Here is a 16250-nt window from a genome sequence, read left to right on the forward strand (position 1 = left end):
TTTTCAACATCGTGATGAATAAAAAATATTAGTTTTTCCCGATTTTTTTAATGTCTTATATCAACATTATATGAATTTATAGGTACTACCAAAAAAATCATTAATACATTTTACATCATAGTAAAATAGCATCAATAATTGATAATTTTAGTAACAATATGATGTGCAGTTGTATATTTATACAGAAGTATATTTTAATTTCGTATTACGTCCAACTATTAAGTTTAGTTTTTTTTTTATATGTATGGATACACATTTAAATGAATAAATACAGAACTGTTTGTATGGTTGTTTACTATTTCATGTATATTTTAATATTACATTATGGTATGGCTTTATTATTCTGCTAGTTATATGTCTATTGCGGACAAAATATTGTTTAATTTAGAAATTATTTGTGAACTGCTCGATTGAAAGGTTTGATATCGGCTACTCATTATATATAATACAATAAGTTCAGTTAATGTCAGTTAAATCAACTGTTTTTGGGACGAGTACTTTATTTTAGACTGAAATCGTTAGTTCTATATTATGTCGAAAGATGCTACTATAAACTATGTATTTTGTTTTACATACAATAATCCAGTGAAAGTAATGTGAGCTTATTTTTCAGTCGGTTTTTAAAATTAAGCTTGACAAAAACATTTGATGAATCTGAAAAAATCTACGTGTACTAGCTTTGTATTATTCATTTGCTTACTCTTTTCTTGTAATATAATTTATTTTTAAACATATCTTGGCACTCAGGTTTTTCATTCAAGCCACCAAAACACCGAAATAGGTTCCGTAGTTTTTGCATGATTTGAAATACTTAATAACTTAATAAAATATTTAAGAGTATAAAACATATTATTTAATAGTAAATTTACTTAAGCAATTGAATATTACAAAGCATTAGTATAAATATTAGGTATATTTATGGAGAGACTATCTGAGGATAATCGACAGGTTTAAGCATAAGATACACAAATTAGACATTATCATCTGGAGTTCTTCCAGAAAATGTTAATGAGCATTCAGGTCCGGGTCTATGCAATACATATTGGCGCCGATACCTGAACGTAAGAACATCTAGCAAGGCGTAGGGGCGTATTTTTTTTAACCGTTCAGGGTCCCTACACGCAGCATCAATAAATTGGGGTCCACCTTAAACACAATGTTTGTTTATTTATCCTAAAAATCGCTGGAAAACCCGCATTTCATAATATGTACATGTCTTAAATCTATGCAATCGATATTCTCTTATCCACTGCCTGTTTCTTATCTATTTCACCTCATCTACACGTCAAATGATATAAATTAGCTTCAATATCAATTTTATTAACTATTTTTTCGTCTCCAATACCAAAAGTATTGTATCACATGTGGGACCATTCTCTATAGTCTTGTTAAAGAGTGAGTTATTTTATTGTTTCTATAATATGTTTTTGATTTCTTTTTAAAAAGGTTCAAGAGTCTTGATTATCATTGAATATATTTTAATGATTTACTCGTTTGCTTTTCGAATGGTATTCGAAATAAACAATATACTCTGGTTTTGAAAAATGATACGTATTTAATAATTAAACAATCATTAATGAATGATAATTTTATAATCGCATCGATTTATTAACCCAACTTATTGCGTTCGTTCTCTGAAATAAACGTTTTCATCGTATTGTATTAACAGAATTTACACATTCATTTATGACATTATTTTTTACTGAAGATTTCATATTTTTTTATTTGTGACCCTATGTTTGCAGAATATCAGTAAATTTATCTCTGGCAGCTGACTAGATGACGTAATACATATATAATAAAAGTATATCATGATTTTAACATTTAATCCGTTTTTGTCATCTGGACAGAATTACCGTTCGACGAAATATTTGTCAAAGAATATCTAATCATAATCATCTGCAATGAGTATGCGCCGGTTTTTCTGCCATAATATTTTTGTGCATTTTTTTACATATAATTTACCGGAAGACACGGAGGTTACGACATAACTGTGACGTAGGTGGTGAACAGGTTGCTGTAATGATTTGTCCATATTATGGAGTTTGCACTTGGACAAAATGCATACACTAATTTTTTCAACCACTACTTATATATGTATTTAAAACTAAAGCATTTTTTTATTTTTAATATTCCTTGTCTCTCTCTCGCCATTAACACGGAGAAGTAACGTGGCTTAAAATAAAATTGATTCTTATAATTTTTATTTTTAGGATTATTTTTACAGTGTGAAGTCCAGAAATGTACATAATATATAAAGTTTTATACAAAGTATAAACCGTGGATGACCTTTTATTACCATTTATCTACTATATTAAGACGTATTTTTTTTTATTATTTTTCAGGTGAATGCCAATCCAGTGCATGCTAGAATAAAACGCGCAGATGGAATAAATAACATTAATGAAAGTGATAAAAATTCTAAAACTGATGATAAATCTAACACAAATGAAGTAAATGGCAATGAAATAAAGAATGATGGTATAAACAATGATGGCGGTAAACCTAAAACTTCAGATACCGATGTCACGGACATAACCAATACACATGATGGAAATAATAAAAATGACGGAAATATGATAGGTGATAAACCAAAAAATACAGAAAATACAAAGATCAACACAAATGAAAATAAAAATAATAAACCAACAAAAACAAAAGACGAAAATATCACCAAAGATGACGTGAATAATAAAATTGATGGAAACAATAATGATGACACACCAAATGATATAACAAAAAATACAAATGCAGAAGACAAAAATAGCATCACAAAAGATGATGTAAATAATGATGATAAACTAAATGACTCAACAAAAAATACTAACAAAGAAAACACGAAAGGCGTCAATAAAGAAGAAGTCAATAATAAAATCAATGAAGACAATAAAGATGATAAATCAAATGACGCATCAACAAATAAAAAAGATTCAAACATCACCAATGATGATAACGAGATGAATAAAAATTACATGTTAAAAAAAAATATAACTGTCACACAGGAAATAATAGACGAAAAATACGTCGAGAAAGTTGATATACAAGAAAATAACACACCATACGAAACGGTAACGCCACAAATTAACAATGCTTATGATTATCATGAAACAAATAATATTAATAACAATCAAAATATTTATGAATCTGTGACAACAGAGAACACTGATAAAACTAAAGAACCGGTTGAATATGAATTAAATAGTAACAATGCTGCTGGGAGCGCCTGCCATAATGTTGACAATGGATATAGTAATGTTATTGAAAAACCGCAAAACGGAGCACAGAATGGTGTCTTGAAAACAAATGGTACTGTTCAAGCAATTGACATATATCCAGAGGAAAAAACAACGACCCTCTATCTGGTTATCCATTACTCAAAAAACGGTCAAGAAGTCGCAACCGAAAAATATGTGGTTGACAAGACTGATAATACGATACTATCGAATGCAGTTCAGGAAATATTGTTCTCGATGCTGACCGAATCAGATGAAAGCTTTCACACTGAACAAAATATGATGAATAATGGATATACAGGAAATAATGTATACATAGGAACTAATGGATATACATTAAATAATGGATATACAGGAAATAATGGATATACAGGAAATAATGGATATACCGGAAATAATGAATATACAGGAAATAATGGATATAAAGGAAAAAATGGATATAGTACGTATATTATAACCAATAATGAATTTGCTGATAATTTAGTGGAATGGGTATATGAAATCCCTTATAACTATGGTTATAATAATGTTCATGACTTGTTAAATTACATGAAATATTATAATAGTTATTATTAAAATTTATAAAAAATAGTATTTGTAAAAATTTATAAAAATATATACTTAAATTATTTTCAATATTAGTGAATATTTAATGCATTTTCTTCTGTTGGACTAAAGCCTGAATATATATTGTTCTTATTAATTTAACAAATTGTTTAAATAAAATATATTTTATATACATCATACATAGACATAAAACAAATATTGTTGTTCATATTATTTTATAACTCAGCTAATCACATTTCATTTCTCCTGTTTTCTTTTTAATAGTATTTTGAATTCTCTATATTATATAGTATTAGATGTGGATTTTGAGGTTTATTTACGTAAAATTATTATTAGCCACTTATTTAACCTTTAGGTACATGCTCTGGGTACAAATACATATTTAAAAATAAAACTACATGTAAATTTTCCGGGTTAGAGATTCAAACCCAAGACAGCACAGCAGACAAGCGTGAGATGACGAAAATGTCGTGTTTTTAAATATTTAGCTACGTACCTACTATAAAAACGTTTATTAAATCACTCATACCAAAAATATGTTTAACTGAAATAAACAAAAAAATGCAATATTAAATCTGTTGCATTTGACCGCAATCACAAATTATTTGGGAAATATTTTTTTAAGTTATGTATGTAATACATTGGGGATTACATACTAAATTAACATTGACATGGTTATTGAAATTTTTGTTTACCAATTGAATAAGCATTTATTTGGTAGAGTAAATTAAAAAAGTTAAGAAAATATAAGTACTTAATTAAGTTTCAAAAGCTTCGAGTCGTGAGCCATTTTAGATTTTCGATTTATCGTTATTTACGTATTAGATGTGAAACCCACAAATCACCCATTTCACTAATTTAGTGATTTATTGAATACTTCTGTTATTTATGTTTGATATAATTGACTTTTTTATTATAAAAATATATGAATTCCTATGTGTATTGGATACAATATTTAGTATATAACCATTTGAAATATTTTAAATCTTAGTATGTAAAGCAATAAGAGCTATGAATATAATAAACTAAAAAGCCACGTGGAGGTGGCAATAATGTCGATATTTAAGTGTTTTATGGAAATTTTAGTTCCCCGAATCGCTGCGATAATTCCTAAAGTGATTATTAAAATAATTCATGGCAGGTGAAATTTATTAATATGTTTAAATTAATACTATTAATTGAGAGTAGTTAATAGAATATGAATTTAAATCCAATTGATTTGTTTTACACAAAATATCCAACATTTTAATTTTATAATGTCTGAATAAATTCTTTATTTATTTTATGTTTTCTAAATTAGCGAAATTGCTACAGTATCCTCCACGTAACTTTGCCATTGTACACAGTGAAAAGATTAGTATGTATACGCATAGCGTATTAGTGTATCAGTAAATGTCCCGCGCCTGATTTCATTAAATAATTCAAAAAAATCTATTCTAAATTGCAAGGTTACGTGGAGGGTGGTCTACACGCGGACCGTGTTAGATCATTTTCACATCACTGTTATTTTATAAAGTCAGCTTTTTAGAAACGTTATGATCAGATTGTTTTAGAATATTTTATAAGATTTAATGTCGCGAAATAGTATCCCGTAGTCGTGAATGTACATAAAATTGGAGCCCTGATAGTCACAGTCAAACTTAGTACCTACCTCACTGTGTAATACGAATAAAGGTACATTATCTATGTAGAAGAGGACAAAAATAAGCAGTGGTGCGCGTAGGGGGGTCACAGTCTTATTTTCAATTAAGTCGAAGCTGTTATTCCACACAGCGGGTGCTATCAATTAATTTAGTCACTGCGTTCCCTCTACGTGCTACCAGTATATGCGTTAGTAGAGCTATCCTGAGATTATTATAGGGTGACCTGCTTTAGAATGATAATCTCGCAAGGGTATGTCTTGAGCCAAAATTGTATGAAAATGTAGGAGATATTAATTTTAAACTCTCGTTGAGTAGGTACAGTATTCTTTCACAATGATAAATACATTAAAATCTACGGCATAAGTCAGTTATATTTGAATATTTGCAAATCGTTATTTAAAAATAATATATAGGTCACCTAATAACGTAGCATTGGAGATGATTTTACAGATATATCCATCAAACTTTTTTTTTATTATCACTGATTATTGGCATATTATGTAATATATAATGGATAATATGATTAATTTTTTTACCGCCAGCTATTTTTTACTTGGTGGACACTTGTAGGCATGCTATTTTTGTAATAAAATAAATCGCTTAAAAATATGAAATATGAACATAATGACAAATATTTGTGAAAACTTACACAAATCAACATGTTTGTCGAGTTTATCGTGAATATTTTCACATTAAAATGATAAATATTGCTTAGAAAATATACACAAATAGTTTATTCAGAAGTTATAACGTTTACAAGAACGCGAGTTAACTCATCCATGGCCTGATGCGACATACATGATTTGACGAGTTAACTGGGCTCTGGCAGTGATCAGGTATAATAATAACATGGTAATAATAATAAAATAATAAAACAATATAATACCTACTGAGATTAAAGAATAATTTACACGGAATTATTCAGTTGGCAACACTCACGTAATATCGAACAGAAATCCATCGGTGATAGAGCCACGTGCGATGGCAGTTACATCACGAAAACAGGCCATTTTGAAACCGGTTTGAGGCAAGCAATGCGCAAGATAAGCTTGCACTGCGATGCGTTCATCTAGCGAATGAAAAAACGCCCGAATGTAGAGAAAGCTAATCACCTAGTCAAATTTATTCAGTATTCACATTTTTTTCATATTTACCATTGTCTAAATAAATACAACACCTTACTATAGTTTTTAACATTGTCTCTACGTGCTTGTCTCTCCCATGGGTGCCTTAACTTAAAGTAATGTAAATTCAGTCAAAGCACATTTGAGTGCATGGCGACCTTAGTATTGGGTTACTGCTCCTGAGACATGCCCAGTCATAAAAACTGATGCTTTACACCTTAACGTAGGGTCCCGTGATACGCCCGATTAAGATCGGATGTGGTGCGCGGCGGTTGTAGTTTGGTGAGGCCATTAGCTTGAAATGTTAACCAGTTGATGGTGGATTGAAACTTATAGTAGCCTGCTGTGTGCTTTTAAAGCTTTATTAGACGAATTCACTTATTAAGATTCAACATTTTATTCTATAGATTGACTCAATTTAGGGAAGAGCATTAAATTACGAACCTCTACTACCAAGTAATATATCAAGACTTTAAGCTTATTTCTTTTTAGGTAGTTACTTTAAAACATATTAATTTAATATACGATATTCGCCTTATTAAAGCAATATTATAATGACGTTACAGTATTCTAGTAATTAACGGTAGTGATTGTGTAGGTAAGTATCTACGCATTTTGTTTTCAAAGCAGTCTGTAGTCAGCTGAATAGAAACCTTACACATGTAGTAAAGATACAAGAATATTAAATCACTTAAATGGCTTCTGTTGTATAAAATCTCTTCGCATTAATATGTCTACATCGATGTTTATGCGCTAATTATATTTCGGATGAATATTATTACTATCCTAGCCTTTGTAAAAAGGAATTAATTAGTTTACCAGGAATATTTTGTACTATGTTATCATTAATATATTTTGTATATAAATTTACGCAATAGTGAAGGGTGGTTTTTGGAAAGAGGTAGGCTGTGAAATCAGAGAAAAAAAACATTTATACTTACGGGAAATAAGAAGATTGTCAAACGTCAGATTTAAAAATCCGATATCTAAAATATGGTTTCTCATATAACAATAATTTAAAATTTCACCCATAAAACTAGACATTTAAAAAAACACATATATTTAAAACACTGGATGAAAGACTTAGGCACAAAATCAAATAATTTATTCACATTCAGAAAACACAATAATACGCTGAATTTAAATCACAAATCGTACAAATCAATAATATGTAAGTTTATGACTGAACTAACCTGATAAATAAAATCATGAGATTTATTTTTTATTTTTCTTAATAATTTGTATTTATATTATGTGATTGAATTCTCATAGAATTAAAAAAAAACTTATAATTAATTGTTTTTGACAAGGCTGCAGTCATAGACAATAACATTATGCCGATCGCGAAAGCCAATCGAATTGCATACATCCCCCTAGACGGATCTGATGTCACGTGACCTGATGGTCATACAAAATATATTCTGAAATCCTTCAAAATAATCGTATAATTCAATAGTTGAGAACAAATGGCTCGCGCTGTGGCATATTTTACAATACATTCCTTAAATATAAAATTAAAAATATTTTTATTATGAAGGTAGGCTTTAAGTTTAAATGATCACCTAGTGTGGAGTCTTTGCAACTGGATTTACGTAGGTTGAAGTATAATCTAGTTTCGTCTAGTTTTTTATTTCAGAAAATAATGATCCTAACAAGGTTGTAAAAATGTATGGTCAACAGAGTAGGTACCTTCATAATTGTTGTCTGAAAATCATAAATAGCCAAGTAAATTAAAATAATTGTTCATAAGTATTTTTCTGAAAACATTCGTAATTGAGATAATCAAGAGCAAATTCGATTTATATTTAATTTAATTCAGAATTCTTTTGCATTATTCCAGCTTCATGAATAAACTATGACGTTATTTATTACGATAATTTGGTATTCTCAACCCGCACACAGGGGTTTTAAAGAGATAAAAGGGTAGATATCTAAATACACACGTTAATTGGAAAAAAGAAGTGTATTTTTTCGGTTTGAATCTAGACCCAGTGATAACATTGAAGTGTATCTAGATAGCAGCACTTTAATCCGAACCCGTGTTATTCCTAGTGCAACTTGTAATGTTGAGGTCCTATGATGGTCGATAAATGGTTTATTTCAAATTCAAGATATGAATGTTTTATTTATGTTATATACTATATACTTTGTAATATTTCATTGAACTTGCAAATGATAGAAGTAGATGTCTTTAAGACCTTTGTATTAATTTAATACGAAGGTCTTATTTGAATCATGTTACTCTTGATGTTTAATTTCATTAACCATTTTTCAATTAACTTATTTCTATAGTTTGCCGTCGCTGTATAAAAAAATAACGCTACAAACTAGCTATCAGGCGCAATGACAGTAGTATAGTAGTGGAAGTGAAACGATCACATAAATATATTATAACCTCACCGAGATCGAACTCGGAGAACCTGGATAAGACGCTAGATCCTTAAACATTTGACAACGAGGATTACTGTAAGGATATAAGCAAGGGCTAAAGGTATGACTGGTTTCACGTTTAACTGCATTACAGTCGCATGGATGTCTCGGCTATATCATGTGAAGACCAATATCTAGTCCTGAGTGGTTGTGTGAGAACTTAGCACCTGAACAAAAGTCAAGCGACTTGCCTTTTGAGTATTGATGCACTGGTATGACCACGACACACGCGATTGATACCGTGGGCGAATGCTTGAGTTTTTGGTGTTTCACAAAAAGATGCTTTACGACCCGATAACTCAATTTCAAGGTGTCCGTCGTCCTACTACAATGATACTATGTGCAAACGGTGCTAGAGTGACATCGTACAATGGTGTGACTTTATGTTTATAATATGCTCTGAGGCTGTTAGTAGTATTATATAACAGAGTGAAGTAAGTAGATTATCAGATCATTATATGGACACTATTGGAAGTAATACCACAATTTATAAAATATTTTGTTGGTAGGTGGTTTTTTCTTTTTGCCATGTTCATTTTTTATTAAACAGATTTATTCTATTTTAATAAATTCCATCTAAAATCCGTAAACTGTTTGATCCTTTATTAAAAAAAATGTTCAGACCTCACTCTTTGGAAGTGACAGATCCATTGACCTTGCGGAGGACAAATAATCTGATTTGCTAAAGTTTTTTTGTTGGACCACTCGTGAGTAGGTACTACGCTATTATGTTTTACATTCTGAAAAATTGATAGAAAGATCTTGTCTTTGTCACTGAAATAGATATGAAAGAGGTTTACGTTGTATAGTAAAGAAGGGTAAAGTTTTCTCACATTTCAATAGTTTAAGTGTATTTTTAGATTTTTTTATTGTATGTCGAATATATCAACAAGTTTTTTTAAATAGAATATTCGCACAAATCTAAAAATAGACGATAATTATTAGTTGGCTTACCATAATAATTATGAAACTCTCGTAGAAAAGACAAAAAATGTGCTAACGTAATAATTATAATATACACGAATGGGATGATTCCGTGCCGCCAAAAATGGACGCCGCCGAAAAAACTATGCCGACCGAATGCTGGATTGTAACAATACGATAAGGATATCTGGGCACTGCACAGATGTATAAAATGCGTGAAAAAAATCACGTAAAACTTGGACTAGCCAGTAGATAAGAAAGCATAATAAATAATAATGTACATAAATACAATGTAACAAAGCGAGGTTTATGGTTGTTGTAATCATTTCCATAGTATACTTTCATCTATCTATCTATGTAAAACTAAATTATAGTCCAGAAATTTTCCCAGTATTTTTAAAACATTGAATAAAACTCCCACGATGGGCACGCGGATTAAGCATAGCGTAGTGGGTCCCAGGTTGGTCTGGCAAGTACACATATTGTTTTTCAATTTGTGTATGAGTATGGACCTTATAGGTTGAGCAAGTGGCTGACATCTATTTCTCGTAAAAACAAAATCTGTTAATACAAATCTCCACTCTGTGGAGGCCCATACGATCCTATTAGAATTGGACATGGTCGACAGAAAGAAAGAAGAATAAAATTGGCGAAATTTACTAGTTATTAATTATTATAATGAGAAAACTTTCAAATATGTTTTGAAATATTGAAAAAAAATATCACTAACATTACCTAATCTAATTGATCATATGGTTGGTATAGGTGGCTAACGTTAATATATTATATTGTTAAATTTATGTTAATATGTACTATTGCATAATATTGCTGAAGTTTAGTACACGATTGGAATATAAAAGTATAACATTTGCACCAAAGATAACGAAGAAAACCTTTTGAAAAGTTGTTTTCAGTGATTTTAAGAGAAAACCATATAATGTTCATGATAGCTGACCAGTTACCGCATCTGCTACAATATCCCGGGTTTGAATCCCGTTTCTGGAAAAATTCGCATATTGTTTTTAAATATGTGTTCAAATACAAACTATGGACTTAAAATAATAATTTGTTGATACAACCTCCACTCTGTGATTATAATATTATAGTACGGCTCCATTTAGCAGACGAATCAATATATTTGATCGACGACTCCAATCTTTACAACAGATATAAACCTCGCTTATCAATATATACTATAAATAAGACTTGCTTTATACTAGCTTTGTAATATACGTGTAATTTGTGCTGTACCCAGATCTGTCCAATCGGCGTAATCCAGTTGGCGTCGCCCAGTCGGTCCAGTCGGCGGCGCCGAATCGTTCAATACCCTAAAAATCCGAGTCATCTAACAATGTATGTTTATTTCATATAATACAATGTGATAAATGATTTAAACATAATACAAATATAAACCAGTCTATGCGACGCCATGATGAATTCAATCTGACGCTAATATTAAAACTTGAAATGGTTCGCTAGAAATATGATAATACGATTGAACGGTTGTTATTGTGCGTCGTAAAATTTAATATTATTGACTGTTGAGATTCCGAGTTTTCGAATCCATTTGCGTTTGCTGTGAGAGGAATCAAAGCGAAAACGAATAGTGTGCTTTCATTTGTAAAATATTTCTTCGTTTCTCAGTGACGTCAGATAATCGCGAAACACACTTAGATATATTGAAAATGACACGCAAGAGAGTGAGTGCTGTTATTAAGTAAAGTACTATAGAGACAATTTACAGTGAATATGTTCGACTTTTGTTTTCGTTAGGTACATGTAATATAAGATCATCTACGTTTAGGTATAATACATTATAATGTACACAGGTATATTAAAAAAGTAAGGGATATTTTCAAATATATGTGTATTGTTCGTAATCGTATACATATATTTATAATATGCAACATTTTTTGTCACGCCAAATAGCATTTTTTAAATAAATTATTTCGATACTTTTTTTATTCGAGAATTTTAAAACAAATTAATGCAGTGTTGCTATCATTTGCATTACGTACTGAAAAATAACTGCTTCATTTTATTTAACTATGAATATCACTATATTATATATTTTATTAATTATCACTACTAAATAGTAATGCCAACTTTTCACACAGTGAGCAGTAGCAGACAGCTAGAATACATATTATATTTATATGTAATATTATAAGAATAATAATGTTTTTTTTTTGGGAAAATGCAAATCATAAATGTATCACATTTAAAACGATAATATAAATAAGAGCAAGGCGTTTAATTTAATGCATTTATTTTATCAGTTATGATCAAGGTACAATAATTTTATGGTTTCGGAGTAAAATTGCTTAAATCAATTTGTTTCCAGCTGAGATAAATGGTTTTGAAATAAATCACAGTTTTTAAAATACTCTTGATTAGAAGTTAATTGGTGATTTTCTTTTTCAGCTGAGGCATGGTCTAAAAAGATCGTGACTACGCGACGCGCAGATTGTGCAAACAACGCGTGACGAACAAAACATAATATGTCATAAAAATTCAAGATGCGTCCATTTAATGTTATGTTTATTGTTGTTTAAGTAATAATAATAATATATTCATTGACATGTTTTGTTTTTCGAGTAAATACCTAATGTCTTTTTGTCATATTTACACGATTTAAGAATTAATTCCTCCAACGCCTTCACAAAACAAATTGACGTCATCATAGGTCGACAATCGCTCTCCGATTGCACGATGCGCACAACGTGTGCGAAATTACGTCTCACCTACTGTTGAAAATTATTTGCCGTTTCACTGAAGTATGCTCTTAATAACTTTTAAGTACATTATTTATGGCTAATTCAGTTTTTGATATTGCATTAAGTATATTATTCAAAGTAAAAAAAAATACTTAGAGTTAAAAAAGCTATTCCTACAAATTAAAATATTATATAAATTTGTACTTAAAAAAAAGAGCACAATTTTTTACACATATTGGGACTAACATCTTAATTTCGTAAAAACGCGACTTTTCACTAATCACTGAAATATTATCAATATAAACACACATAATATATATTATGATGTAAACTAAAACATGACGATTTACTTAACTTAATTATTTATTTATTGGCGTCCATAAAGATTCTCTACAACACTATCTCTTCATTACCACGTGGTTATTAAGACCTATTATAATATTTTGAAAAAGAGTGTTCAATCCTTGTTGCACATGGATTATCCAATTAAATAATATTATAAGTTTTCTTACCTTAGCTGAGAGTTCATCAACTTCCTTGGCGGTCGCCTGCTCTGCCTGCTTTCTAACCTGGTGTCCTCGGAAGGACGCCTGGATTTTGGTCGCCGCATGACAAAGCTCTGAAACAAGCAAATAATAATATTATTACTCCAATCAACAACCTAAATAAACACCTGTCTGTGATGAATATGTTCCTTAAACATGTATTTTTTATACGAAAGAAGCCTAATAATAATATTGGATCATTATCATTACGCAAAAGTAATGTGAGCATACTTTACGTAAAGTTTACACGTATGTTCAAATGGCCACCACATCCTGAAGCGAGCCTCCAGGACAGGATTTTTGGCAGCCCATCTATCGCTATAGTTAAGGGCAGAGTGATGCTTTACAGCAGCATTTCTCAAATAGTATTCCGTGGAGCCCAATGATTCTGCGAGGTAAAATGAAGTATTTTAGAGATTGATTGTATTTTTAAATAAATCCACTTAAATTATAGAGCTGTCAGCATACAGCATTATATGAAGCACTGATCATGACCCGCTTTTGTGGTAGCCAAGTAATATGCAACCCCTCGCCATATTGGATAAATAGCTATGTCTATTCAAGTTAAGTCAGGAAATACACTAAGAATAATAGAAGAATAAAATGATGCACACGAAGTATCAATTATTAATTATATTAATCATCATTATCACATAAAATTAATTTGAACAACCAGATATTTTTTAATGTTATTTATTACTCTACAAGTAAAATAACGTCGCAGGCGTCTTTTTAAAATATATTTTATAAAATTGACGATGTGTGTTAATCTCACTTTGGGTCGACTAGCTACGCCGGGCCCCCAGGCTAGTACCCTGTCAGCTCCTTTGTGGGGGCCATGGTTCAAATAAAGCTTACTGTGGGTGCGTGGAACTATGACAACGAGGCCTTTAATATAGTAGGGTTTTGCGATTGGCCAATGCGCCTTCTAGAGACGTAGACATTTTTAATGATGTATTTTATTTTTTAAATTCTGTTTTATCATCAATTTTTGTTTAGTAAATTGCTTTTCATTGTTTATTTTTTTCTATAATATTTTTATTTGGTTTCTTTTCCTATTATAACTTGGATTAATAACTTGTAATGCACTAAATATATATTAGTCAGGGCGTGACACGAAACTGTAAACTTTGAACGTGGTGCTAAATTAAGTGCGTGATTTGAAAAAAATATGCAATTAAAATTTTTCATTTATTGCAAAGAAGTTAATCAATAACTTGCACTACCATCGTAATTCGCAACTCAGTGCCACGGCCTGTATAATATAGTCGGTCTTGGTGTAATAGGTGGGACGTAAAATGGCCAAATAGACTAAAGTAGAATTAATTTGGTTTCTAATGTTGTTTTTAATATTCTTATCTTGGTTCTTGAGAGAATTAAGGTAGCTGAAATTTAAGCCATGTATATACCGGTTTAGCTTAGGCGCGGTTACGCATGTCATGCCAATGATGAGGATACATAATTTGTTTTTGACACTCCATTTATTGTATTAGCCGAAGGTTCCAAAGGTGTGAATTCTTTTTACAGCAGAACTTTTATAACGATCATTATAAAATCGATATGTTCGATGAAATGCAGCATCTGCGTTACAGTATTTTGTAAAATATAAAATATTATGCAATATGTGTAAAGGGAAAATGATGCAACCAGTAAAGGTTTCATATATAAATGTTAATTATAATAAAACTTAGCCTTGTGGTAAAATACAGCTTCCAAACCGGTAAAACCGAAAGCGGTTAACCGGGTAACCGTATGTTTCTAAAGTAACTAAAAACTGGGTAATTTTACACGGTTAACAGAACTTACGTGATTATTAGTAGGTATTTCTATGAAAAAAAAGTAAGTACCTATGTAAAAAGACATGATAAAAAATAATATTGCCTATCAAATAGAATTACATCACTTACATCCAACATATATTTTTCTTAATTATGATGTTTTAAATTGGTTAACCGTTTCGTTATAATTTAAAAAAAATAGAGCTACAAATAAAAGAGAAGTGCAAAAATAATTACAAAAAAAACATTCGAATTGCTATAAGGATCCATTATATAACATGAAATAGCGCGTTCGATGAAAACATGTGAGTTATTAAATATACTACGGCTGCTGCTGGTACCGATGGCTTAGTTCTATATCGCATTTATTAATGCGATATTTAAAAGCAGGCACACCACTGCGTCGCCTTGTCTAAACTTATAAATAATAAACTGTAAAACGTAGTCATTTTATATTAAAAATGTCAAAAAATAAATACTTTAGTGAATTAGATTTAGAGAACGTATTTTGACGTTTGACAGCATCGTTATTAAAAACACTTTTTGCTGTCGCAATATTTTTCAAGTAACAAATCTCAACAAGAAAGAGGTTTGCAACTTGGAATATAAATGTGCCTATTATATTTATTGTGAAATAGAAATACTGACTGCTATATTTAAAGCCTAAATTCAATTTACTTACTTATATTATATCACTTCCAAAACCCATCAAGTACATAGACCTTTCTTACAAAATATAATAACTTAAAACATGGAATCCAGTTATCAAATAATATAAAACATAAAACAATTATAGCCAACAGAGCATGTGTATTGATTTAATTTAACACGAATATCAAAATATAAAGTAACAAATAATTATGGAAACGTCACGAAATATTTTCATATTTTTATGATATTGTAGACTAGATTTTTACTTGATGTTTACTTTTCGGTGAGATTTTTGTCAGTACCACCCCACCAGTAACGTCTCTAGGCTTAGTTGCGCCGTTCAGCAGACTTAGAATTCTGTCTCCCACTATTTTTAGTTTCACATTGTCTATCGATTCATTAGGTACCTACTTATTTTTTAAAAAGATTTTATAAAGAGATTGAGTACTTTTCGTAAATTACGTCATCCAAAAATGAATAAAACAATATTACATTATAATTATTATTACACGTCGGCCATTTTGGAGGTTCGAAGTTTAAGTAAATACTAAGGTGTATTCAAAGGTCGAAAACGACTTCAAAATGATTTTTCATATATATGGAGACAAAATTGTGGAAAAGTATGCTATTTCTTCAGT

General features: G+C 30.3%; 1 protein-coding gene across 1 annotated transcript in view; it reads right to left on the reverse strand.

Annotated features, from left to right (window-relative positions):
• LOC147067052 (uncharacterized) overlaps positions 1 to 16250 on the reverse strand; it is a 536511-nt gene that overhangs the window by 253851 nt on the left and 266410 nt on the right. Inside the window, exon 4 of the mRNA XM_085953678.1 lies at positions 13151 to 13257. Within this exon, the coding sequence (XP_085809804.1) occupies positions 13151 to 13257 (107 nt within the window). The remainder of the gene's footprint in view (positions 1 to 13150; positions 13258 to 16250) is intronic.

This window comes from Rhyacophila brunnea, unplaced genomic scaffold (assembly GCF_057557595.1).
Source record: "Rhyacophila brunnea isolate RB1 unplaced genomic scaffold, BYU_Rbru_1.0 scaffold_4, whole genome shotgun sequence".
Classification (NCBI taxonomy): Eukaryota; Metazoa; Arthropoda; class Insecta; order Trichoptera; family Rhyacophilidae; genus Rhyacophila; species Rhyacophila brunnea.